The 22,446-nt window shown below is 46.1% G+C and overlaps 1 protein-coding gene across 1 annotated transcript in view; it reads right to left on the bottom strand.

Annotated features, from left to right (window-relative positions):
- The window catches only part of KCNQ3 (potassium voltage-gated channel subfamily Q member 3), a 308,693-nt gene that overhangs the window by 7,980 nt on the left and 278,267 nt on the right, over positions 1-22,446 (bottom strand). The window contains exons 9-12 of the mRNA XM_001916524.6: positions 19,938-19,964; positions 3,578-3,780; positions 2,611-2,713; positions 391-522 (exon numbers count right to left, since the gene is read on the bottom strand). Coding sequence (XP_001916559.4) covers positions 391-522; positions 2,611-2,713; positions 3,578-3,780; positions 19,938-19,964 — 465 coding nt within the window. The remainder of the gene's footprint in view (positions 1-390; positions 523-2,610; positions 2,714-3,577; positions 3,781-19,937; positions 19,965-22,446) is intronic.

The raw sequence follows: 22,446 nt of genomic DNA on the forward strand, positions 1-22,446 counted from the left end.
CTATTATAAAGAATACTTGGTGAACATTTTTTTCAGTATGGTGAAAAATTTATATTTAGACTTAGCCAGCTGGATTCAGTTTAGATGATTCCAATTTTGTTGGCGACATTCAAAGCATCACAGTCAGGGCCCAGTGGGACACATGCCTTCTCTTCACGAGGCCTGACCAGGGTGTGGACGTTGGCCATGTCAATGGCATCGAGCTTCTTCACAGCCTGTTTGATCTGGTGCTGGTTGGCCTCAACATCCACAATGTTTGACTGTACACATTTGCTCTTAAAATTTCTCCCTTGCCTTTTGGATTATTTCTGGAATGTCTTTCACCCTCAGCTCTAAGGTTCACCTGGCTTTGATTCCAGGGCATAATCCTTACAGGTGCGACTGGCTTACCTTGACTGAAGGTACTTTATCCTGGATAGCATGTCGAGATGTCCTGCGGAATACTGCTCAATCACATCCTTCACGTCGTAAGGCCTCAAAGTCTCCTTGAATTTTTTTTTATAGAGACGGAATTGTAGAATTCTGTAACATGAAGGAGAGACATTGGTGCATTGTGAGTAAAGAGTGAAGGAAACTATAATACAAGACTAGCAAACTCCGGGGTGAGGGTGGGGAGAGAACCAAAGAGAAAACTTTAGCTGGGGAGAAGTTCCAAGTCTTGGTCTTGGTTCCACCCCTTTGAACCAGGAGCACTGGGCTGGCTAGTGCCTCTCCTTCACGAGCCCCTCCCTTCAATCATTTGAATAATAAGAAAATCATAGTGACAATGAGAGCTAACATTCATTGAGCATTCATTGCAGGCCTGACATTGAGCTAAGTACTTTTCGAACAGTCTGCTAATCGATCAGTTCACAGATGAGTAGACTGTGGCCCAGAGAGCAACAGCATCTCCCCAGGCCCACCTAGCTAATAATGCCAGAGCTTTCCTCAAACCCGGGTTTGTATGCTCACAAGGCCTAATCACTGTCACACTGCTTTCCATCTGAGGACAGCTGATATCTCTCTTCCTCAGTAGCCTCTTTAATTCTTTGGTTTGTGACCTCCTAGAAAAGGGAAACTAGCTTCTGTTTCCAGGTTTTCTTGGGTTCTTAGTAAAGTGGAACACCCAGAAGTCACAGATGCCAAAGCCTCACCTCTGTCTTCCGGGGAACCAATAAAGTCACCCCAGATGGCTAACGCTCCTTGAAAACCCCATCACAAGGTCAACTCCTGCTGAGCACGGCGTTAACTAAAACCGTTAATCACAGGCCAGTGACAGGAAACACTGCCTACCCCAGGCCCTCCCATCTCGTACTTATACTTCTTTTCTTGTGGTGCATTCAAAGTTCATTTTGATTGTCGTAGCCCGTGGCTCCAGCCTCTACAAGCTATTTTGGCATACTGATTATACCATCCAATTTACTTGCTATCCTTTCCAACAATGTGCCACTTCATAAGTCTGCCCTTTCCATAGCTCCATGTAAGGTAGGTGTTAGAAAACACCGGCTTGCAGGACACATCTGGCCCACAGCCTGTTTTTGGAAGTAATGTAGGAACACAGCCACAACCATTCATCTGTGTACTGTCTATGGCTGGTTCTGTGCTACAAAGTCAGAGTTGAATACTTGTAACAGAGACTTATGGACCACAAAGCCTAAAATATTTACTATCTGGCTCTTTACAGAAAAAGTCTGCCAACCCCTGAACTGAGGCATCAGTGGCAATGCTCAAAAAGGACAGGGCAGAAGCCAGACCAGGGAGCAGCCCAGCAGAGCCCTCCTTCCAGGCTGACACAGACTCATTCATTGGTGTTCTTTGAAAAAGATCGTTCAACCAGTTATGAATCCAGATGCTTGTGTTTTCATCCAGCTGTATTTCTGTCACGTTGTACACGATAGTGTCATGAGAAACCAGGTCAACGGCTTTGCCGAGGTCCACATATTATAACACTACTGCGCTTCCTTGATTCCTTGACTGGGAATCTTGCTGAAAATGCCATGACTAGTTCTTGGAGAATCCACCTTAGCTTTTAGAATTCACTGCCACCTTTGGGGAGTGTTTATAAGCCTATATCCTGACCAAAATTTTCTTTAAGTAGTAGCATTTTTGCTTCCTTACAGAATTCTATAGCAAAACAGAAAGAGCCAGAGTGGATTGTCGCCTTGTCTGATATAGCCAAAAAAATCCTAAAATTTATTATCTTGTTATATATGCTAATTAAAAAGAACAAGATGGATGAAGACAGACAGAAGAAAAGCTATTTTGAATAAGAAGCCTATGAAGGAAGTAAACTCCACATATAGACACCTGCCTGCCCCAGCGTCCTTTAAAATAAATGGTGGTCAAAGCCAGACAAGAGTGTGACAGTTGGAAATATTGTCAGGAGCTTGTGGGAGCATTTGTATAAAGAGGTGAGCAAGGGTCACCATGATGGCTTGCTGATGCAGGAATCATTTTTCTTTAGGAAGCATCTTCCATAGAATACTGCCATACTCTTTAGACTTGACTCAGGGGTTACTTGAGGGGCTTCTCACCCACCTTCCCAGAGCCCAAGAACACTTTACAAAGCCATATCCTGTGGGAGCTGAGCTGTGTCCTAGGGAGGCCTACAGGGGAGCTGGGGGGTGTTACCTGACAGCCCGGATGGCAGCCTTCAGGGTGGGGATCATGTCTTCCACGAGGAATTCATTCCCGTAGCCCCTGTCTTCTGCCATGGGATCACCCGTCCCGGCATCTGGGAGGGAGACACATATCAACGTCAGGCCACAGCACTGGAAAAGGCTAGGGGAACCCGTTCTGGCAGAGCCTTCCAAGCTCAACCTCCAGGGTCTTTGTTCCCACTTTCAGAAACGCCACAGCGTTCTCTAGCTGTGACGTCATTCAGGCTTTTTTAGCATCCCCTTCTATTACTCAGAAGTCTGAGTCAGAGGTGCCTGCAGTTCAAGGCTGTTGGTTGAGGGAGAAGGCTAGGAGGAAGGTGACGTGAGTTCTGGGGTTCCTGAGTGGCCCCTTAGAGGCAGCAAAGAGCACCTGAGTTCAGATTCTTGCTCTATCAGTCACTACCCTTGTGACCTTGGAAGGGTCACTTTCTGAGCCCTGCTTGTCCTCCCTTTTCAAAGTGAAAGGGGCACACAGAGGCTGTTACTCCCACAGCCCCTGCAGGGAGCTATTTCTACCGCCTGGAGGCGCTGCAGTCCCCAGGTCTCCAGATCACTCTGCCTCTGGCCCCTTTTCATCCTTCGAGTTGACCTCCATGGCAATTCAACTCATCATGACCCCCCTTAGGAACAGTGGTGCTATGTCCCAAGGCTCCCTGGAGGCATCTGCTGACCAACATGATGATCTTGGCCCAGAAAACAGCTAACTTGGGAGCCCGCTGCTCTATGAGCTGTGGACTCCAACACAGATGCCTCCAGCCCAGGGGACGAGAATAAGATGACTCAAGAAGAATAAGAATTCTTGAAGAATAAGAAGTTGGTTCGGGAAAGGGAGGGAACAGGCTACTTTGCAGCCTGGAGGGTTCTTCATCAGGGGAGGGAGGGAGGAAGGTGGAAAGGGGAGGAGGAGGAGACAGGTCCAGGGAGCAGAAAGGCGTTACCTTCAGAACTCTGCCAGAAAGCGTAGGCTTTCATGCGGAAGGCGGTGCGGAAACGCTCTTTATTGTTTAAGCCAACAGGCTTTGGTTCTTTAGAAGGACTTTCTTCTATGGCATCTACATTCAGAGGGGTAAATAGCTTTCCTTTAGTATTGCTACCACGAGGATTAGAAAGGCGAACCCGATCCAAGAGACCCAGCTTTTGGCTACAAAATAAGCAAAAGTGAACAATTTTCCTCCTTGAGTGCAGGCTCTCGTAATTTCCCGTCCCTCTCCATAAAGACTCACACATCCTCCTCCACGCGGGAATGGGACGGCCTGCCCTCCATGCTAAATCTGATTTAGCGGCTTAGAATGGGACAGGACTTGGTTCAGATCCTAGCTGGACAGGTTCCTAGCTGTTACACCTTGGGCAGGTTTCTTACGTTCTCTGAGCTTCAGTTTCCTCCTACGCTTGAGTGGAGTTTAAATGAGATACAGGACCTAAAATGCCCAGGTCATAGGGGCAGGCAGCAAAGCTTCGTTTCTTCTCCATTTCCCTCTCCTCTGCATCAATAACTGCCTTGGTACCACTCCATGGTGCCCAGATAGCAACTTACCCAGAAAAAGCCTTATCAAATGTTCCTTGAACAGAACTGGATGATATAAATTATGTAAAGCAGGTACCCTAACCCGGTGGCCACAGACACCTCCCATGGATAGAGCTTAGGGGCCCATGGGCTTGGATGGGAAAAACATTACTAACCTCTAACTGAATTTAGCATGTCCTTCAATTACGAATGTAGGTAATAAACCCCAGTAATATCCTCAATGCCCCAGTCATATCCTGTGACTTCTCACAGCAGAAATCACAGATCATTTTACATCCCGTTATCTCCAGGTATTGCGACGTACGCTCGTCACTGCTTCAAAATTACGGCAGTATTCAACCTGCCATGAGGTCTTGTCATTAAACTCACCACAAAGAAGCATATAGATGACTGCATATCAAATGTTTAAATATTTTGATAATTGTGTTTCAATATAGTCAGTTTCTTTTGTAACCGTATGCATTTGTTTTATGGATTCAAAATTGTTATTCTGAGAAAGGGTCCCTGGACTTCATCATGTTGCTAGAAATGTTCTCGGCATAAAAAATGGTGAATACATCCAACAGAAAGTTGCCTTGGTGCAAAAACCGGTTGCACGTTGACTTGAAGTCCAGCTCCATTCCTCACCATCTAGGTGACCTTGGGCAAATCCGCGACCTTTCTGAGCCTCAGTTTCCTCATCTTTAAAATAGGGATTAGCTTTCTCTGCTTCAGCTGGTTGCTATGAGATGATGTTTGTCAAGGATGTGGCGCAGAGCCTGGTATGCAATAGGTGCTCTACAAATATTAATTTCTTTCCTCTATTTCTTAGCGTCTGCCTTTATCCTTTTTGTGTGGTACAGAACAGAGAGCCACACTGCATGTTTTCACACATCAATGTACTCAACTTAGCAGCTCCTTCTCCATCACCCCACATAGGGCTTGGCACACAGTAGGTGTGCCAGGTACTTGTGGAATAAATGAGTGAGCGAATGAATATGGGTGTCGAACCAGTTCTGCATTTAACTGAGATGATTTAGTATTTCTAAACAGCGTGTCTGGTTATGACAGCCATGTGCCTCGCGCCAGAAGGTGCTGACATCTTTATGGCTTGATTCAGTGAGGGGGTCATGGGTGTTGTAGCTGCAGAGGAGGCTGGCACACTCTGCATGCCGAGAAGGTGCCCTATGCTCTCTGAGCACCAGACCCTCATTGGTTAAGTGGGCTTAAAACACCTGCTTGGCAGAGGCTTTGGGGAGCATCACACAGGATAATATCTAATGCTTCTTGCCTTCAGCCTGGCATAGAGAAGGCACTAAGACATATTTGGTTAACAAATGAATGAATCAACATATGGGTGAGCAACTGTTAGTCCTGACTCCCTCTGGACTGCTCTGTCTTACCCAGCACTGTTACATTAATAACCTGCGCACGTAAATTCAGAGAAACTCCAATACTCAGCTCCATTTTCTTTGACCTGAAGTCACAATTTTTGGAACTGCTCTCCTGACTGGTCCTAGTTGAATGACTAATAGAACAGAGAATCTATTAGGGTCCATGGGCAAAAAATACCGGACAAGGAAGGAAATCGACTGAACACACAGAAGGCTTTCCTACCCACAAGCTAAGTAAAAGCCCAACTGTAGGACAGTCACTTCTCAGGCCCTCTTCTCCTTGTCCCCTGCCTACATGTCTTGGTTTATCGCCAAGTGGATCCATCACTCCATCCGCACCAAGCCCCTTGCCCATCTCTAAGCTCCCTCCTGCAGGTCCTGGTACCCACGGGTCCTCCAGCCTGCAGTGCCCTTTCTTGCCTTCTCGGCTGACTTCATTCCCGTCCACCCTTTAAAACTGCCTGGGTGTCCGCTCTTGGAAACTAGGTACTCCTCGTCTGCTCCAAAGACATGCTCTGTTTTTCTCCGTCACAGTGTTTAACACACTGTATGGAAACCGTACGTTTCCATGCCTGCCCACCCCACTGGATCGTCTACGTAGTTGTCTTTGAATCCACCAGACACCCCTGCTCAGCACATCCTGATGCTTAGGGTAGCAGTGAAAATCATGGGCTTTGGGGCAAAACCGGCTTGGATGGAAGTGTTTTGAGAAACATGTGACCTAGGACACAGAACTCATTCTCTCTGGCCCCCACCTTCCTCACGTGCACAACGCTGACAACCAGCCCTCGCTGCACACGGCTGTTTAAGGGTTAAATGAGAGAACGCGTATAAAGTGCTTAGGGATGCGAGACGCAGGAAGCCTTGAAGCCTTCAGCAGACGCTGGCTGTCGCCATGATCTCGGTAAATAATCCTCTTCCCAGGAAGCAGTAGAAGACTAGTGACGTGTGTGAAAAGGATGGATAACATTTCCTGGGCCACGGAAAGTTTTTTTTTTTTAATGAATTGAGATGAGTTCTGGGGATTTATATATTACCTTACAGTACTTCTTAATGCTAGTCTCAAACACTCACCATTGTCATTGAACTCAACCTCTGCAGAAGATAAGTAAATGAGAAGCTTAATTCTAGATAAACTAAGCAAGACAAAACTAACGGCAGCCACTGTGTCCTGACCCGAAATCTCAGCATAAGTGCTGACTCTCAGAAAGATAATGAGAGGACCCTTTTGGTTCCATCTGTGCTGGGATTTAGGATTCGCTTGTTTGGCATTTAAATGCTTCATTGCAACCTCTAACAGTCTGAATTGCTTTGGTTATGTTCACTTAATACCCCGTTGGACACAGAGGACAGTGTTAGGAATCCAGACGCATCGGGCACAAGTCAGAAAGCTCAGCTCTGAATTACTCATAGCCATTGCACCTAAGAGGCTTAAGGAATTCCTCCTCCAGCAAAGTGGGTGATCAGCTTACTTCTTAATTGCATCTCCTGAAAGCCAAGACCCCAAAGGATAATGAAACGCAAGGCAAAATTCAGCCCTGAAACTCAAAATCCATCTCTGCCCCTCTCCGTATGGATTTCCAGTGCATTATTCAGGCCTTCTGCTCAGAAGATACAGCAGGTCTCGCAAGAAAAGCCCTCCTTAGAGTTACATCAGATTTCTTTGGAAACATGGGGTCCCCGATTTGTTAAGTGCAGACAAACAGTTCCCAACATGAACTAGAAAAAACTGCAAAGAGATGGACTGGGGATGGAGAAGGAAAATCACGGGTGTTCTGTCCTGGCAGATACAGCCTTGCCCTGGGCTCCTGCCTCAGGTCTCAGCCCTAGGGAACTCCAGCCATGTTAAACCCCATGCAATTCCCTGACTTTCACACTTCTTCGCTTTTGCAAATTCGGTGACCTGCATCTGGGAAAACCTTCCTCCCTTCTTTTACCTAAATGACTCTGATCTTTTGTCTGAAACTTGGTTCAAGCATCAGCCCCAAGGCACATCCACTCTTGGTCCAATTACATATCTGGTCACTGTGCAACGAGAACATCTCAGGCTTTTCTCAACCACAGCCCGTGGCCACTGTAATGAAATCTTGGACTTAGGAGAGACTCTCTCACGAAAGCAGTGCTTCTCAATTAGGGATGACTTTGCCCCCAGTGGACATTTGGCCCTGTGTGGAGTCATTTGATTGACATAACTTGGGGAGTGCTACTAGCATCTAGTGGGTCAAGGCCAGGGATGCTGCTGAACATCCTAAAATGCACTGGACAACCCCCCACAACAAAGAATTATCCCACCCAAAATGTCAATAGAGTTGAGACTGAGAAACTGAAAGGAAAACTGTTGGTCTGGAAGCTGTACTTTGTTCAATTTTATGTATCCAGCATCTAACACAGTGTCAGGCACACAGCAAGTACTGAAAGCACTGTTACGGTATTGAACGAAGAAGGAAGGAATATGTATTTGACCTTCTAGTTAATAAAATGCCTCTAACCTGAGCTGAGAGAGGACGTGTATAGCAGAAAGGGTGGACTTTGGAGTAAGAGAACGGGGTTCAAATCTCTGCTCTGAGTTAATATTTCACCTTGGGTAAGTCAATAATTCCTTCTGATTTGTTTTTTTCACCTGTAAAATAGAGCTAATACTATTTATTAAATAAAAATGTGTTCAACACCTTACGAATGCTAGGCTCGTGGTAACTTGCTGAGTATACAGTGGCGACTAAAACAGACATAGTTTTCAGCCTCCAGGGGGCTTATGATAAGGTCAGGAAGGGGCACAATAAGCAAACAGATACATATATTGTTATAAATCTGACCAGGAAACAAAGAGAGTGTAGTAATGGAGAATAACAGGAGGTTGACTCAGGTCCGGTGGTCAGGGAAGGCCTCTTGGGTGGATGGGAAGACCAATTAGGAAGCCAATTTCAGTAGTCCGGGACCAAAAAGGAGATGCTCCAGATGATGAAGCTGAGACCTGAACGGTGAGAAGATGCCAGACTTCGAAGGAGAAGGGTGAGGACACTCCAAGCAGAATAATCGCATGTGGGGTGAGGGACGTGAGGAATGGTTTGTGCAACTGAAGGGAAGGTATGTGACCAAAACATCGTGAATGAGGGGCAAAGTGGCACAAGATATCAGAGGCCAGATCAGTCAGGGATTTTAGAAAGAGGATCCAGAAATAGAAATAGAAAATAGGAATTTCTATTTTATTCTAAGTGTACTTGGAGGCCACTAAAGAGTTTTAAGAAAGGGAGAGTATATCAACTTTGTATTTAAAAGAGAACACATGTTCACAGCCGCATTGTTCACAATAGCCAGAGGGTAGAGACAACCCAAATGTCCATCGATGGATGAAGGGATAAACCAAATGTGGTATATACATACATTGGAATATTATTCAGCCTTGAAAAGAAAGGAAATTCTGACACACGCTACAGCATGGATTAAACTCGAGGACATTACGCTAAGTGAAATAAGCCAGTTGCAAAAAGACAAACACTGTCTGATTCCACTTACATGAAGTATCTAGAGCAGTCAAATTCATAAAGGCAGGAAGTAGAAGGGTGGTTGCCAGGGGCTGGGAGGCGAGGAAAATGGGGAGTTGCTTTTAATAGGTACAGAGTTTCAGTTTTACAAGACAAAGAAGTTCTGGAGATTGGCTGCACAACAATGTGACTATACTTAACACGACTGATAAAACTGAGGCTGTCCTACTTTGGGCACATCCTGAGAAGGCAGGATTCTTTGGAAAAGACAATAATGCTGGGAAAAGTAGAAGGCAGCAGGACAAGAGGAAGACCAAGTATGAGATGGATTGACTCCATAAAGGAAGCCATAGGCACGAGTCTACAGTCGCTGAGGTGGGCTGTTGAGAACAGGACATGGTGGGCATCACTCATTCATAGGGTCAACAGGAGTCGGAGCCAACTTGACGGCACATAACACACACGCTGAGCTGTACACTTAAAAGTGGTTAGATGGTAAATATTATGTTATGTGTACGTTACCACAATTAAAAATAAAAAAACAAACAATGGCTGCTCCTTGGAGAATGGATTGGAGGGAGGCAGGAACCCAAAAGAGAGACCAATGAAGAAGCCACTGAAGTTTTCCAGGCAAGAGATGCTGGTGGCTTGGACTAGGGTGACTGCAGTGGGAAGAAGGAAGAGAGGAGAACTTTTTGGAGTAGAACCACAGTAAGTCTTCCCTGATGGAGTCTATGTGGGGTGTTGAGGGAAAGAGAAGAATAAGGAACCACTCCTGGGTTTCTGGCTACACAAAGGGGTGGATGGTGATGCCATGTTTTCAGTTGAGTAAGATGAGACAAAAACAGGTTTGGAGAAGAAATCAAAAGTTGAGTTTGTCAGTCCCTTTCCTTGACACACACACAGCCCCACACATACACACTTCATACAAGATGGTTGTGTGAAGCAGATATTACTAAATTTTGACGATTTGCCTCACAGCTCAAATAACTTAATTTGAATATTAGATATCACTATTAACATATTTTTGGAAGGTAGAAAAATAAAAATATAAATTAATTCTGGTCTGTATTTGCATAAAGAAACAGTGAAAAAATATCCTAGAAACTAAAAAAGAAATTACCTATGTGGCGTTGGAGGGTGGCAAGAGGTGGACAGAGACAAACGTTGGACTAAGACATTCAACTGTATGCCTCTATATACTTATGAACCATGTAAATATTTTTTCCAGAAAATTAAAATTCGAAATTAAAGATTTATTTAGACCCCCTCCAGTGGGAATTTCTCAGTGGTTATGCCATCCTGCTGGATTCCGAATTCCTTTCTCCCCTCCCACTTCTCCTCCTTATAAGGTCCCTCCAGGGTTGAGTTCTTTCCTGCTCAATCTAGATTTTTCTCACTCCTAATTCAATTAAACTCTCTTTTTCCTTACACTCAAATTCAACTCTGGGCCTACTTTTGCACATTAAAAACTCATAAAAGTGCTCATGTGAACAAAGCACAAAGAGAGACATAGGAGTGGTACTTTCAAATACCATTCCTGCCCCACCCTCCCAGCCAGGACACAGAATGAGATGGGGATGCTGGGGAGGGGCTGTCCCTGAGGCTGTGATATCACAGAGAAGTTGGAAGAAAGGGCATCTAATAGGCACGGTGAAAGAATATCAAAGGCAACTTGTGCTTAGTAAACAACTTTGCTTGGGACAAACCTGACTATATTCTCTAGCCTCCTTGTGCCATCTTTTTTGGGCATGTGTGTCCTAGATAAACTGAAAAAACTTATATTTAAAAAAACAAAAGAGCAAAAATCGAGTTTGAGACGTTAATTTTAGGAAGACTGAGAGGCATCCTGTCAAGCAAACAGTTGGAGATCTTGTCTTTCTTATTCATAGTGATATTCCCTAAAATGGTTTCTGGTACACAAGAGGGCCTTAATAAATATTCATTGAACAAGAGGAGAGATGGATGAATGGTGATGGATGGATGGATAGATGATGGATGGATGGATGGATGGATGGATAGATGATGGATGGATGGATGGATGATGGATGGACAGACAGATAGATGGATGGACAAACGGAGAGGAGTGCAGTGTCACTGCAGCCAAGAGAAGAGCCTTTTGAAGAAGCGGTCAATCTGTCTTGTGCTGTTTGTTGTGAGAGCTCAATGAGCCAGCACAGACTGAATGACCAGCACAGAGCAGAGCAGCCAATGCCACCCACAGGTGTTAAAGCCCTAATTTTGTCTCTTCTCTCCTTCCCTCTTTCATCCTTCCATCTTACCACAAAGAAAGGGTGGCCTTACGCAAGGTCTGTAGCCCCCTTTTAGAAGGCTCCTCTAGCACCATGGGCTACCCTGAGAAAGACAGAGAAGGCAGAGAGATAATAAACGCCTGTCATCATCCACAGGCCAAACCTTTGAGGCTTTGGTGCCCTATTTTAATCTCTGAGAAAAGACTACGAATGAAAGTTGCCATCTTGCCTTGGTTTCTTTTCAATGAAACTGGGAATCTTAATTGGGGATTATATGACAACGAATGTGGAGTGACCAGCAGGGACCTGGAACTTGATGGGGCTTCCATAAACAGCATCAATACTGAGGGAGACAACGGTCATTTCTTTCTGCTCTCCCACTGTTCACAGTGGAGCCGGCAGAACCAAATAACTCACATCCCTTGTTTTTAGCTACAAAATACATTCCCCTAGAGAGAAACAAAGGCTCATTTATTTAGGCATCTTGTGCATTTTCTTTAAGACGTTTGCACACTCTTCTTCTTTACCACCCTAATGAGCTGGCATTTCTAGGAATTTCTCATGTAGAAAGAGATGGCCTGTGGAAAGATCCCAGGCCTAGGGACTCAAGGCTTGTGAGTTTGAAGGATGAAAGCATGAAGGAGAGAAGGAACAAAATCAGGGCCTGAATGCCTCCCTTAGCCCCGTGAAAAGCTCTCAGCCCTTGATAGTCAGGCCAAAGGAAAGCGCCTCTGCGGATTCTCCCCAGCCTCCTGTTCCAGGTGCAACTTAGGGTTCCCTTCCTTTGTTCTCCCTCTCCTTCCTTGTGTCTGTAACATCCCCACACCAGCACCCTCCACACCGCGTTGCTCCTTTTTGGTTAACACATCCTCCTCCCCCATCAGACCATGAGCGCCTTCCCCATTAGACCGAGAGTCTCAGCTCCCTGGGAATCTCTGGGGCCTGACATAAAGCAGGGCTCTTAACTCAGCGTTTCGGTTGGAGGAGAAGGAAGGAAGGAAAGGGGGAGGGAGGAGGGGCAAAACTATTGCAAATTCGGGATTCGAACCTATGTCGCTCTGACTCCTAAGCCAGCCCCACACCCTGTGGAAAAGATCCTGGGCACAGAAAACCTGGAAATATGGGTGCCAATCAGGATCATAACGGTGATAATAATAAAAGCAATCCCTTATGTAGTATTTGCCATGGGCAAGGCTCTAGTCTAAGCACCTAATCCTTACAACAGCCCTGGGGGTAGACACTCTTACTATAACCATTATACGGACAAGGAAACTGAGGCACAGAGGTTTAGCAATGTGCCCAAGATCATCCAGTCAAAACTCTTAAAAGCAACCCGTAACTCACACCATCTAATGAGGCAAAACAACATGGGATCAGTTCTGCTACGGTGGCCACAAACTCACAGCACACAAGACCTGAAGTGGCTTCAGAATAACCTATCCAACCTCTGCTTTCTCGCGATGAGGGAGTTCAGGCCCAGGTGGCCGGTGGCTCCTAAGGGACTGTCTAGACTGGGGAAGAAAAAGGGTGGATAAAGCAGAGACGAGGAGGCGGGATGGTGACTAGACTGACTGCTGCGCTCTGAGGAACAGCACTGAGATTCTGAAATAACCCTGATGTCTTAATCCCGTTCTCTCTCATTTGGACAGGTCTGCAAAGTTAGCTGAGCTAATGACCTATTTGGTTTCTTCTGATCCACCAAATCTGGGAACCTACGAACACAAATCCAGGACATTGGCAGCTAGCTCTCCGAGGACACACAGGCTCACACTGATGTGAGAGTGAGGAGCAATATATTTTTCTCTGTTAGTCTCCTAAAAGAATTATTTTCTCTATGAATCCAAATCTCATGTATGAATAACATACCAAGTGACTAGCACGAACATAGTGAGCATTTACTTCACGCTGGGCCACAGGTGTCATTCCAACCAGCCCATGACACTATTATTACCTCCACTTCACAGATAAGGACATGGGGACGCAGAAAGGGCACATGAATTGCCCAGGATCACACAGTGAGTGAGTAGGGCAGCCAGGCTTTGAAGTCTAATAGTCTGTTCTGGGCTCTTATTGCTATGACTACCTCCTAATTCTACCACCTGGTTATTTTTAGTCCCTGGTTAAAGAGGAGAGAGGACCACGGATCTGGAGGGAGCCAGGCAGACACAGGATCACATGAAAGCCCCTGTGCGACTTGTTTCACCCGGTGAGCCCCATTGTCGTCAACTGCATAGGGGGACATGGATATCTAACTCTCAGAAATGTCCATCTCAATATCACATATCGTGGATCCGCTCAGACAGCTTCCCACCCTGTGCAAGCCATTCACTCTTGCCTTTGGCAAATGTAGAAGGTGGAATGTGTCCCCCAAAAAGATATGTTCAAGCCCTAACCTGATCCCTGTGGATGTGACCTTATCTGGAAATAGAGTCTTTGCAGATGTCATCAAGTTAAGACAAACTCATCCTGGAGTAGGGTGGGCTCTTAATCTAATGATTAGTGCCTTTATAAGTGAAAAGAGTGGGATACTTGGGTACAGGGGCACAGATATACATAGAGGGAAGAAGACCGTGTGAAGATGGAGGCAGAGAATGGAGTCTACAAGTCCAAGGAAGGCCAAGGATTACCAGCAACCCCCAGAAACTAGAAAGAGGAAAGGAAGGATTCTCTCTAGAGGCTTTGGAGGGATACGGCCTTGATGACACCCTGATTTTGGAGGGCCAGCCTCCAGAACAGTGAGAGAATAAACTTCTGTTGATGTAAGTCGCCCAATCTGCAGTAATTTGTTATGACAGCCACAGGAAAAGAATACAGCAAACACTGAGGGTTTAGTGGATGCTTGAGTACTGTTTTCATACTGACAGGACCAAGTCAGAGGCTGCGACCCGCTCTTGTGTGCTAAGGAATGATGTGCTTACAGGCGGAGAGGAGGCTGCACGAAGGGGAGGGAGAACCATCCTTTGTCGTATTTTTGCAAATCACACTCTTGGAAGAATTGAGAAGAAACCTCTAGCCTTCTCCTAGCTTCTCCCCATGGGAGGAGGTGAATTATCTGATTGGGTTATGATGAGTCTCTGATAGCCATTGGCCCATTTTCTTGATTGGGCGGGTTTCCCTATTAAAGGTGAGTTCTGAATTCAAGGTCACACATGGTTTCTCTCTGTCTCTCAGTGCCCCACAGGGTCAGACAGGCCATGATCCCAGTTGGCTGGCTGGGAGAGTGTCTGCTCTATCCAATGTGCTGGTTCCAAGGCCAGACTTAGTGGGAAGTGTTATGAAGCTCACTGTTGCCGCAGGGCCAATCCTGCTTTACCCAGCTATATTTTGATCTTATTCTGACTTCTTTGTCTACTTCTCAATTGATTCATAATTCAGAGCAAAAGGGGTGCCATCAATAGGCAAACCCCCATATTCCAAAAGGAAAACTGAGACCAAGCCCTTAGTACATGTTGGGGATCACTCTGAGGTTAAAGAACATTTGTCCAGTCTCAGTTACTCTGCAGCCTGGGACCAGCGTGGCAGGGTCTGGATGGCAGGAGAAAAGACTAATAGCTGTGGGATTGTGTCCAAAGCTCTTATTTCGCTCTGGGTAACAATTTTCTCATCAGTAAAATTAGAAGATTGGATTAATTCATCTCTAAATTCCTACACACCTCTAATAGTCATTTTTTCCCAGGGCATGGAAGGAGATTTATTGCCAACATCATCCATCACCCTGTGAGATGAATTTCATGTGGCTTACATCACAGGGAGAAGGCAAAGTGTGAATTACAGTGTCTGATCAGAGGCTCCTTCACTCAGCGGGAGATCCTGGCTCTGTGCTTTTCCCTGACCCCACAGCCTTCTCTCAGGGCAGGGACTCCAGCTATGTGAGCCAAGAAAGGGTAAAAGAAAACAAAACAAGCAAAAGGGGACACCAGCAGCCACCAACTGGGTAACTGTTCTCAAGAACTGTGAAGACCAACATGGTGGTCGGGACCATGAAATACGGAGCAAGACCAACTGGAGCCCGGTCCTGCTCTTGCTACTTTCTTAGCTGTATGACCTCATGCAAGTCACTTATCTCTTTGAACCTCAGTTTTCTCATCTGTAAAATGGGGGTTAAAAATACTCTGTCTCATAGGGTGTCTATGAGGGCTGGATGGGCGTAGAACTACACCTGGCAAATAGTAAACATTCTATATAAATAACTGTTATTACACTTGAATTCTTTGATCCAAATAACGATCCTCTATTAAACTTGATAGCCTTATAATGGGAAGGACACAGTTATGAGATAGGAGAAAAAGATGATGCCTGGGGCAAATTCCCTCTCTCTCCGAAGACCGATACTGAGGAGAAGAGTACCGGAGGCCGCTGTTCAGACTGAATTGTCTGAAAACACAAAGTGAACAATTGGGCTCAGGCAAGCAGTTGCTGCCAATGCAGTCACCTGTTTAGAGAATTCAAAAAATGCTATTTTCTGTCAAACAAACTCCCCTAATTATCAGCACTGCTGCACGTCTACTGAATAGTTATAACTGATGCTCAAAATGATGTCCCTAACAAAAAACACCAAAGTCTTTTCTGGCATAATCTAGAAAATAAATGAGGCTCAGTATGTTTTATTGTTGATGTTCTTTGATGCAATATTATTTTTAGGAATTTGAAAATTTATGGGTAGAATTTATGCCTGTCATGGGCATCTATCATTTTTGTCTGCTCTATGTTTCATCCTCTATTCTTTGGGAAAAAGGCTCTATTCTATTGGGGAACTGATCCTCCCAGCTTCAACCAAGTGATTCTCATGCGGGCTGCCAATCATAGTTTCTTCAACTCCCAACCCCCCACTCTAATAGGTGGAAACATGACCCAGAGTTTGACTAGCAGTAGCCTCTTATTCTCTGAGCCATAGAGATTGTCCAAGGTGCAAGTATGTGACCCAAATTGGGCTAATCTAAGTGCTTTCCTGGGATCTTTCAAACTGGAGTTGGGTGAGCGATAGGTGGACAGAAGAAAGAGGAAAAAATATGTGATCCTCGGGCTGCTGGCATCCACAACCTTATCAGCATGCAGAAAGTCAGCCAAGAGAATGAAACCAAAAAGAGAAGCAGAGACAAGGGATGAAGAGAGAACTCCAGGAAGGGTCCCATTCTTGTTTCCCACCAGGGGTTCCCACCCTCTCTGACGGGTGACTCTGTGAGCCATTACATTTCCCTCTTAGTCCAAAGCAGTTTAAATTGGGTTTATTACAGTGGTAAAACAAAGAGTTTGTCCTTCTATCCATCTGTCCATCCATCCATCCATCCATCCATCCATCCATCTAATCATCTACTCTTTCAATAAGTTAATATCTACTTAAAGCCAACCATGTGCCAGGGTATGTTCCAGGCACTGTTTCAGGTGCTGGAGATAAAGCAGTGAGCAGAACAGCCAGAGTCTAGCCCCTTGGAGGCCTCTGATCTGATGGGGAAGGCAGACAAGAAACAGGCATAATATAGTAGGTAATCATCAGTGCCGCCAAGGAAATTGAAGCAGGATCAAGGGGATAGAGATTGATGGGGAGTGGGTGGAGGGGCAAGGAGGGCCTCTCTCAGGAGGTAACACTGGGCGGAGCCCCAGATGAAGTGAAGGAGCGAGCCACATGAAGACGTGAGAGAAGAGTTCCTGGCCAGGGAGAACAAGGGCCAAGATGATGTGTCTGTTAGAGTAACCGAGCTCACTCTACTCCTGGGTCACAAGGAGGGCAGGACAACCACCTGTGCTGCAGGGGGACTCAGCCTGGTGTGGTCTGATACAGTCAGACAGACCCTGAAATCCCCATCTTGGCTATTTCTGCACTGGGCTTGGGTGTAAGTTATGGAAATGCTTGAGCTCAATTTCCTCCTAAGTAAAATGATGGTACAATATTGCCTATCATTAAGTCATTTCTGTACACATTCAGTGAATATTTATGGAATACATTCTATATTTCAGGCACAGTGTTAGCCTTATGGAATGCGTGGTCTAGAGAGGAAAAGAAAATTTTAAAAGTTTTGACTATATTTAAAATAAAGGCTTTATTAGGGAAGTGCTGAGTCCTACCTAAGGGCACCATGACGGGGCATCTAAAGTAGGTGAGAAGGGACGGGAGTGGATGTCAACTGCCCCCATCTTCACAAGAATGAATTAAGATGACCCAGGAAAAGTGCTCAGCTCCCGCTAAGCCCACACTGGAGGTTGGCCCTCTTCCTTCTAATTAACCTCAGAGTCATAGATCCCGAGAAGGAAGCAGAAAATTATCAAAGCCAACCTTCTACCCATTGCAGGAAGTCAGCGAGGCTCAAACAAGTCTGCAGAAAGCAAAACACTCATGAGAGTCCTATCCTCAGGATCAGAGAAGCTCATCTGTCTGTTGACCCTTTGGGGGTGGGTGGCAACAAGCAGTAGCTGACAAATGACTATGGGCTTGAGCTCTTTCCAACATGCTGACCTATTTTCACCCCAACACAGAACCAGGCTCTGTCAAGTCACAGAGAATAAAACCCTTTCCCCAGGCTGACAAATAAACAGATGTGTGGGCCACCTACTCTAATAGGGCAAAAAGATGAACTCCAAGTCTGATTCTGGCTATTTAGAAATAATACTAGAGGAAGACTGGGACACCAGTTGGCTGGCAGCCTGTTGAAGAAGCGAAGACTAAGGGGGAAAATGGTACATCAGAATTAATCCAATGCACACGCACATCGCTGACCGCTCTCTCGTCTTGTTCCCCGCCTTCTTTGGTACGGGAATGGATTCCCCTGTCGACAATTCACCCACCCTTCCTGCAGATCTCACTCCCCACCTCTAGGCTTCACAGCGGCAGTCGCACCTGGCATTGCACCTGCCATTCCATCAGCCAAACCTATTTGCTGTTCAAATCCAAAATGCTGCTCCCCGAGCCTGGATCGGGGAGATGGAGTGGCTTATATAACTGATCTAGCTCTTCTTCTCTGAGCAGGATGAGCCGGCGAACACCCAGCACCTCTAACCCTGAGAAATCACGGGATGTGTTTTCCTCTGCACCCCTGGCAGAGCGGGGAGTTGAAAGGGGTGTAAGTTGGTGATTACATTCCAGAAAGTCCCTTTATAATACTAAAGAATCATCTCCAGCAAAGCCTCAAAATGTATCTCTCCGGGCCCAAATTAAACTGGAGGTGCCTTATCCAAGGCACAGTGATATTTTGCATGTACGTTCCAATTTGGCTGAATTCTGTTCATGTCTGCATAGAAAAGGCTCTCAAGGCAGACTCAGCAACTCACTTGCAGTGTCAACACTGGCATGATTTATAACCCTGTTGCTCACAAGAGAAGGAGGGGAAAGAGCATCCAGTTAGGAGTTCTGAGACCTAGATGGTGTAACCCCTGGTGCTCAAGGGCTCTGTAACTTGGGGTGAGCCTGCCCTCTTGGGGGCCTCAGTTTTTACAAAAGCACCCGGGATTGGATCTCTGATGTGTCCTCCTGCTCTGCCTCTATGAGCCATGGGCAGGTTCTCTAGCAAATGTCCCCTGACACGGTCACTGCCAACTGTCCAGCCTCCTCTACAATCTCCCCAAACGTCTCCTACAGGCCTAACTGGGTCCAGGTAAGAAACGCCCGGTCCATCTGAAATCACGCACAAAGGAGGAACAAAGCCTGAATTGTTTCTGCGTGTGAGTTAACCGGCGCTGTCTCTGACCGTTTCTTCCAGGACGGATTATGTACGGGATGGGGCATCACAGACCCCAGGCAAAAGGATCTGACTCAGCTTCCCAAAGACCGTTGTCCTCAAGTCATTCCCTTACAAGGTGGCTCAGGGTCCTGCCACCTTCTCTGCCCAAATTCTGTCAGCTGTAGGACAACAGTGGGGCTGCAGTGTCCAGGAGACTGACTGAAGCTTCAGAGGACTTTGTCAACAATAATAGACTAAATATATATATTTATGTATATATTATGCATATTTATATTTATAAATATATAAACAGTTTAAACTGATGTTTGCAAGAGATGATCTCTCTTTACAATCTTGAGCAGGGTCCATAGGCTCCCTGATATTGTGGCATCTTCTGGAGAGGGAAAGAGAGGGATGGAGAGAGATGTGCTGGTAACCTGGGAGCTTAAGCCGCCCTGCAGCAGCCTATGGTGAGCATGGTTTACTGGAGAAACCACCGCAGTTGTGGGGGTCATGAATTATAGTTTTGATTCACTTTCTGAAGAAACATCTCCAAGCCCAAGAAGCAAAGGAAGGAATATTTAGTGGAAATAATACGGTCTTAATCTTGAAATCTGAGTCTGAATTTTGATCTTACCACTCAATAGCTGGGTGGCCCAGGGGGAATAACTCAATCTCTCTGAGCCTCAATCTCCTCAATCCACAAACGAGGATACGAGGGCTGATCTTACATTGTGGTTACAAGGACCAAATGAGAAAACATAGACAGGACTCCAGGCCCAGAATCCAGCCCAAGGAGACCCTCAAGAAGGGACTGCTGCTATGAAACACCAAAGTGCCCTTGAGTAAATCAACACGCAGGTGGCAGAGGAACATGGTGGCCAGCAATAGCAGTGAGCCCTGAAACTCCATCTGTGAGCAGCATGGCTGCCCAGGGACCCTCCACGTTACAGAACTGGACCCTCTTCCCCAACACAGTGGTGGAAAGAAGGGGATTCATAATCAGAAACGTACCTGGCTCCTGCCTCCAGCTGTTCTTTCCTGCGAGAAGATGAGAGAAAAAAAATAAGCAAGCATAAATTACATGGAACAGCTTCCCCTTCCCCCAAATTTGCCCCAAAGCTTCCCTTTGATGAAGATGAAGGAACAGAGGAGAGCTCCAGGACAGGATGGTGAGTGTGGAGGGGAACCACGAGAGAGATGACTTCCCCAGCCAGACCCCAGGTCCCCACTGCTATGGTTTGGCTCTGAGCTCTTAAGGGTCGTCTCAGCCGTTCACTAATTTACTCATGCAGAAACTGGTTGCTGAGCACCAATTCTGCCCCAGATCTTGTGCTGGGTTCAGCTGACTTGTTTAGTGGTGGGGACAGACGAGGAAACCAGGAATTTCATGATTTAGCAGCCACACACCCATCGCTATTACCACCACCATCATCATCGATGACATCCTCCTCCTCAATGCTAATATTTATTGAGCAATAATTAATAGGCAGATACTATTTTAAGTGCTCTTTATGGATTAACTCACTTAATCCTCATAACAACTCTATGAGGTATTATTATCATCTCCATTTTTCTGATGAGAAAACTGATGCACAGAGAGGTTAAGTTAATTGCTCAAGATCTCACAATTAGGAAGCAGCAGAGTCAGGATTCAAACCCGGGTGATCTGGCTCCTGAACCCACACTCCCAACCACGAGGCCACAGGTGGCATGTACACATTCATGACTCTGAGCCTTCGCTCAGGCTTTCCTAGAATTCCCTTCTTCTTTTCTCTTCCTGGAACAGTCTTACTCATTCTTGAAGTTCTAGCTGGAGGGGCTGGCTCCTCCTTGGGTTTCTTATCCAACTCCCCAGGGTCTAGACTGAGCTAATGTGAGATTCCCATGTGAGATCGTGTTTGGACCACATCGTCTTAGAATTACATGGTGGTCCCTGAGCTGCTAGGGGCAGAGTCCCTGTTTCTTCAGCTCTAAAATCTGGGCACCCTATACCCTGGCACAAAGTAAGTGCACCATAAATACTGAATGACTAACTGGCCCATCACTGGGATGCAGTGGTGGGAGAAATGGGGAGAGAGCAGGCGGCATCACGATAGAGATAAAAGAGCCAGTTGGAGAGTTAAGAATTTCTAGTTCCTAGATTGGCTCAGGATCTGGTTTCACAGAGCTGGTCACACATCCTCTGGGCCCATTTCTCCGCCACGTGGACAGAAAAAGCTCTGAATTTCTAGAAGTCTCTGGGCCTCTGACTCCAGGAGAAGTAGAGGAGGCAACAAGAGGAGAAGGAAAGGGCAAGGGAGTGAGCTGAGGGCAGGAGAGGAGCAGAAGGCACGGTGGCAGCAGTGTTAGAGAATCAGAGCCACCACTTTCCATTCCTTTCTCACTTTCCAAGACGAGGATTTCATGCTGTCTCCTCTATCAGCACACTTTCCCACCTCCCCACTTCCCTCCAAAACAGTGGCCTTAACTCATCTCTCACTGAGCTCTGCCCCATGGTCCCACCCCTAAATCAACAACCTCTTACAGCTGGCTCCACCTACTGGCTTCCCCTCTGCGCTGATGGATGAAGGGTCCATGCTCCTGATGAAGGCCAGTCCTCCACTTGTGCTTTGGAGCCCATGCCCCTACCCATGCTCCCTCCTCCAGTTCTTTCCCTCCCCACTGCATCCACAGGAATCCCTCTCTACTAGACTCTTCCAGTCAAGGAAAAAACCCTGGCCCCACACCCCCCTGCAGCTGCCGTCTGCACTGGCTGTCCCCATGTGCTCATTTCCATGTCACTCTTTACTCCGGGTAAACTGGCTTCTATGTCCACTACTCCACTGAGATTGCTCTAGCCACAGCCCTGAAAAACTCCGTGACAACATCCTTGTCTTCCTCATCTTGTGACAGGATCAGCACAGTTGAGCCTCTCCTGGTCACTGTTATGTCCTAATGCCAAACACAGTGCTTAGCACATAAGAGATGCTCAGTCAATACTTGCTGAATGAATGGGACAAATGAATTTGTAACCAATTCCAGATGGGGTGTCCTAGCCTCGCTGTCACTAACATGGTTTCACAGGACTGTAATTTGGGGGCTGAGTGTCTTGCCTTCCCACTATAACACCAACGCCTCCTTCCAGCTCAGATTCAGCCAGCAGAGACTGACACCCTCTATGGGCCAGATACTGTGACATGCATTGTCACACATTTTATTCAGTTTGACCTGCAAAACAACAATCTTCAGAGAGGGGTATTATTGTCCCAATAATCCTTGTTTCATCTTACTTTTGCCCAGTTTTCTCCCTAAATAACTTTTTCTTCTCACAGATACTATGGGTTTTGGCCTAAGACCTGGATTCCAATCTCTCTTGCATCACTTACCAGCTGGGTGACATTAGGCAAGCTAATTAATCTCACTGATGCTCTGATTCTTCACCTATAAAACTGTGGTTATGAAAAATGGAGTTACCCATTCTACTTATCTTCCAGGACATTCTATAGATTAAAGGAGAGAGCATGTATGAAAGCAGATCCAA

This window comes from Equus caballus, chromosome 9 (genome assembly GCF_041296265.1).
Source record: "Equus caballus isolate H_3958 breed thoroughbred chromosome 9, TB-T2T, whole genome shotgun sequence".
In the NCBI taxonomy this organism is placed as follows: Eukaryota; Metazoa; Chordata; class Mammalia; order Perissodactyla; family Equidae; genus Equus; species Equus caballus.